The sequence below is a fragment of the Medicago truncatula genome, chromosome 1 (genome assembly GCF_003473485.1).
Source record: "Medicago truncatula cultivar Jemalong A17 chromosome 1, MtrunA17r5.0-ANR, whole genome shotgun sequence".
Lineage (NCBI taxonomy): Eukaryota > Viridiplantae > Streptophyta > Magnoliopsida > Fabales > Fabaceae > Medicago > Medicago truncatula.
The window spans coordinates 29,292,621-29,297,003 of record NC_053042.1 but is presented as its reverse complement, the minus strand read 5'-3'; the positions used below and the strand labels follow the sequence as shown (position 1 = coordinate 29,297,003).

Here is a 4,383-nt window from a genome sequence, read left to right as displayed (position 1 = left end):
GTTACATAAAACCTTATTGCACTTCGTTTCTCAATAGAGATTAGATAGCAATCACTAGTCACTAACTACACCAAAATTCATGTAAAAACTCGAAAAATGTCATCGCTATTTCTGCTCTATATTTTTTGAACCTTTTCAACATTTCAATATGAACTTTACCATCTAACGGTTTTGGAACATGAATACGAATTAATAAATGTATCACCGACTCATCCTTGATTTGGCAATGCATAACATGATATCATTATTAGAACAACCAAAATGTAGCCCCTTAAAATGTTGTTCATCTTTCTTTAATAAAAAAAAAATTGCTCATACAATTTAATATTACTTCATAATAAATTTGTCAGATTCATTGGCCACTAGTTGCCTACAAGTGCAAGAAATAATCACTATTACATTGATTATCCAAATAAATAGAACAATAGTATACTACAACATGACAGTGTCCGGATCCAAACAAAAAATCTTTGCCATTTTTGCCGACAAAATCATATGTATCAAGGACAGTGTCTTTCATCGAATGTTTGACAGTGGCGGTACACTCATACCTACGAGACTACAAAAATCATGGGAGCAGGTTTTGACCTCCAATGCTTGATCTGACCTTAAACAAGTAAAACAGCATTGATGCAACCATCATTTTCCGGGTTGTTGGTAACCTGGGCATATTTACCTGCATTCGTGGCAAATAAAAATCCAATGCATCAATAACAGTTAAAATTTCAACCATGATGACGAAACCATAATGAAAGTGCCAAATAATCTTACCCCACACAACTTTCCCAGCAGGTGTAACCAGACCAAGTTCGCTAACATTCACCTGAAATCACAGTAAGCAAGAAAATGACCAACACATTTTGATAATGATTCATATTACATATTTACATATCCATTGTAACAAAGTATATGAGTAATTGAAAAGAGTTCTGTTTGGATACACGCAACTTTATTAATCGCTTATAGAATAAATGCTTATCATATAGGTGCTTATGTATAAGTTATTTCTATAACAAAAAATAAAATTAAGTCAAAAAGTTTTCATATAAGTTATAGGTTGTTTTCATAATCTATCCCGGACAACTTATGGACATGTCATAAACTGTTTTCATAAACTCTCTCAAAAGTACTTATACTGGCAGATAAGCTCAATTTAGTCAATCCAAACAGACTCAAGGTACAGTTACATTATAACAACGTACATATAAGAGATTGATAAGGTCATGAGGGATCAACTTAGATGCCTTAAATTGTGAGGACGGAAAAAGAAAAAAAGAAAAACCTCAACTAGAAGTGCATGAAATATAAATACCTCAATTATAGATCCCCTGGTAATGACACCAAGAGAAGTGTACATGGGGCCATTAGGGTTTTTCTTCACTCCAATAATTTCAAGATTGAATGTGCATTTAAGTTCAGGATGAGTGACATGAGCTTTAGTGAAACGCAATCCAGTAGGACGAATGAACCGCTCGTACTTTGGAGGTTTTCTGGTAAAACCAGGCCCAACAAATGTAGCTTTTGTAACCATTCTCTTCCATTGCTTGGCTGCAAAATGATGAGCCATATACAATCAAATCTGCTTCTAAAAATGATCAATATGCATACAGTCAAATGCCCCTTAATGTGCTTACAATGTATTAAGAGACTAGAAACGAAGATATATGACAACTTTGCAAACCCATCATTTGATAAAATCAAAACACAATGACTTTGAGTTGGTATTCTGAATTAACCACCACAAAAAAATTGAGCATCTCAACCTATGATTAAGTAAGAAAATAAATATTTTCTGTATACAATCCACAAACAAGAGGAGGGAACAAATATTTTCTGGCTACATCCACAAACAAGAGGAGGGAACAAAGAATGATAAGGAAGCATATAATGCAGATCGATAAAGAAATGACAACCCTGAGTTTAAAACTAACAATAACCCATTTGAATCATGTCATCACGTAGTACCAAAATCAAAATACCAGAAGCCATAGATGTAATACTTACTCTTTCTTTTACCGGTGCGGACCACTTTGAACATTTCATCTTCAGCCACCGGACGTACCTGAGGAAATGAAAATACACACGTTATAACTCAAAAAAGGAACCCCATTTCATGTCTTCCCCTGCTTCTTTCATCGCTACAGGAAGAAAAAAAATACAGAATGGGAATTGGAAGCAAATTAAAGTATTGAATGCAATCTCACCTTAGGTAGAGGAACATCCCATTTCCCAGCCTTCTCCTTCCTCTTTTGCTTTATGGTGTTGCTGAGAATCTAAACAATAGAAAACAGGCACATTACTTCCTAGAGTGTGCAAGAGAATCAAGAGTCAAAACTGTCTTCCAAAACACCATGGCGTGAGTGACATACCTTTGCTCTGGTCGTGTTTTCACGATCCAAAAGATAAGCAGGAACAGCTCCTTCCTGAACATTATCATCAGCCTTGCGCCTAGACGTTGACTCTTCATGCATGGCCAAACTGTTGACAGTCAAGAGTGAAATCATTCTCTCTTACATTTAACTGACAAATCCATATCTATCAAAACCTACTTATTATCTAACATCAACCAACAACTCTTGAATAAACATTAATCTAGATTTAAGGAATCAAGCACAAATATTATCCTCATAAACAGATGAAATTTAACAACAATAAAATTAAAAGTTTGAGACATTAGAAAAACTCACGTCCTTTTCATCTGTGCCTTCTCGGCATAATTTTTCTTGGCATTTCTCTTTCCCTTATGACCAATAGTCTGTTCCACTCGAATTAAACAGATACCCATTTAGATTTATGACAATATATAAATGCATAACATGTTAAAGAAAGTAATTGGAATTAGTGTTCAATAGAAGAAGAGGAAAAGAGTTAAACCTTCTGGGCCTTTTTAGAGTGGTTGTGAACCTCACGAGCCTCTCTCTTGCGCTTGCGGTTTTCGTAATCGAGAGGGCGGCCATATTCTTTTATGTGACGGTCTATATGATCTCCTTGAGGCTAAAATGACACAAACACATGTAGACGAAACCAAAATCAAAATAGGAATGTAAAAAAGAAAACAGAAACAGAAAATTATTGTGGAATCAAAAAACATAACCAGCATCAAATGAACGGGAGTGAAAATTAACGCAATCAAAGTAGTTAGTCACATCTAATGAAATCTTAAACAATTAAAGGGAAACAAACTAACCATTGTTGTTTCTTGAAAATCAACTCCAACTAACAACTAAAAACACAACTAGTTCAGTTTATAACAGGACTCTTTCGCCTCGGCTTTGTAGTATGTATTGCTTCACCACACCTTCAATACCACTGGAAAAATGTAATTTTAACAATCAATAAAAGCATAATAGCAGAAAAACAAATTAACAGAAATAAACAACACTTTCCACCAAAAAAAAGCGAAACTGTAAAGCAATTGTGTAACAATTTACAAATTGAACACAACTTTGTAACAGATTAGACATCTCTGACTTGGCAACATATAGAGAGAAAGTATGCTATGAAGCACTGACATTACTGACAAGGACACATCAACACTGGTTATAATTTAAAAAAAATGTCAACAAAATGTAATCACATGTGACCGTGTCAGACACCGACAGACACCATACACACCTTCCATCAAAAGTATCGGTGCTACAGAAAGTATGATACAAGACACTTATAATTTACATTAATACACAATTCTAGCAATGACACACAACTGAGAAGAAAAAACAGTAACTCTTAATCCTATTCACTAATCTGTATAAACTATAAAGGGCCCGTCTCAGACGACGTTCCGTTCATGAGCTTAAAAATAAGTCAATCCAAACGGCCGAAAGTATAAAACCACAGAATTTGATTTTAGATTTAGAATTCTAATAACAAGAGAGATGTGAGGAATGATAGATACGAATTCGATAAATTAGAAGATTAGTTATTACAATTGATAAACAAGAACAGTAATGAAGCGAAAATTGAGTACCTTGGTGTTAAACGGTGGCAGTCTGGCGGAGTCACAACTAGTTTTGTCGAGAAGCTACTCTCGTTGGGGGGATTCAAGTATGGGAGGCGGCTTAGGAGTTAGGGTTTAGTATTTTTTTTTTCTTCTTTTTGCATTATTTTTTTACATAATTAAAAAAAGGGTTAAATATGTTTTTGGTCCTTATAAATATATCAACTTTTCGTTTTAGTCCCTCTAAAATTTTCGTTCAACTTTTAGTCCCTATAAAATTTTGAGTCACTACTTTTGGTCCCTATTTCATAGTAAATTTTAGTATTTTTTTTTTTAATGAAATTGTACCGAAATGTGTAGAATATTGTAAAAACACTTCCAAAAAAAAATTAGATTTTTTTTAAGTAAACATAAATTATATATGAATTTTTAACCATAAATAATAT

At 33.8% G+C, this 4,383-nt stretch overlaps 1 protein-coding gene across 1 annotated transcript; it reads right to left on the bottom strand.

Moving 5' to 3' along the window:
- Positions 1-292: 292 nt before the first annotated feature.
- On the bottom strand, positions 293-4,106 carry LOC25481161 (ribosome biogenesis protein NSA2 homolog). The gene is made up of 10 exons (XM_013586352.3): positions 3,968-4,106; positions 3,188-3,309; positions 2,875-2,994; positions 2,688-2,755; positions 2,370-2,478; positions 2,205-2,273; positions 2,005-2,062; positions 1,313-1,548; positions 772-823; positions 293-676 (listed from the first exon to the last, which is right to left on the bottom strand). The coding sequence occupies exons 2-10, from the start codon at positions 3,188-3,190 to the stop codon at positions 609-611; spliced, it is 783 nt and encodes a 260-aa protein (XP_013441806.1). The 5' UTR covers positions 3,191-3,309; positions 3,968-4,106; the 3' UTR covers positions 293-608.
- Between the last annotated feature and the right edge of the window lie 277 nt (positions 4,107-4,383).

What these genes read in the sequence shown, in the direction of transcription:
- LOC25481161 (XM_013586352.3), bottom strand. An exon ending in CCGCACCGGTAAAAGAAAGA is followed by an intron (nt 1,549 to 2,004) that starts GTAAGTATTACA and finishes ATCATTTTGCAG; the next exon opens with CCAAGCAATGGAAGAGAATG. An exon ending in CCAGGGGATCTATAATTGAG is followed by an intron (nt 824 to 1,312) that starts GTATTTATATTT and finishes CTGTGATTTCAG; the next exon opens with GTGAATGTTAGCGAACTTGG.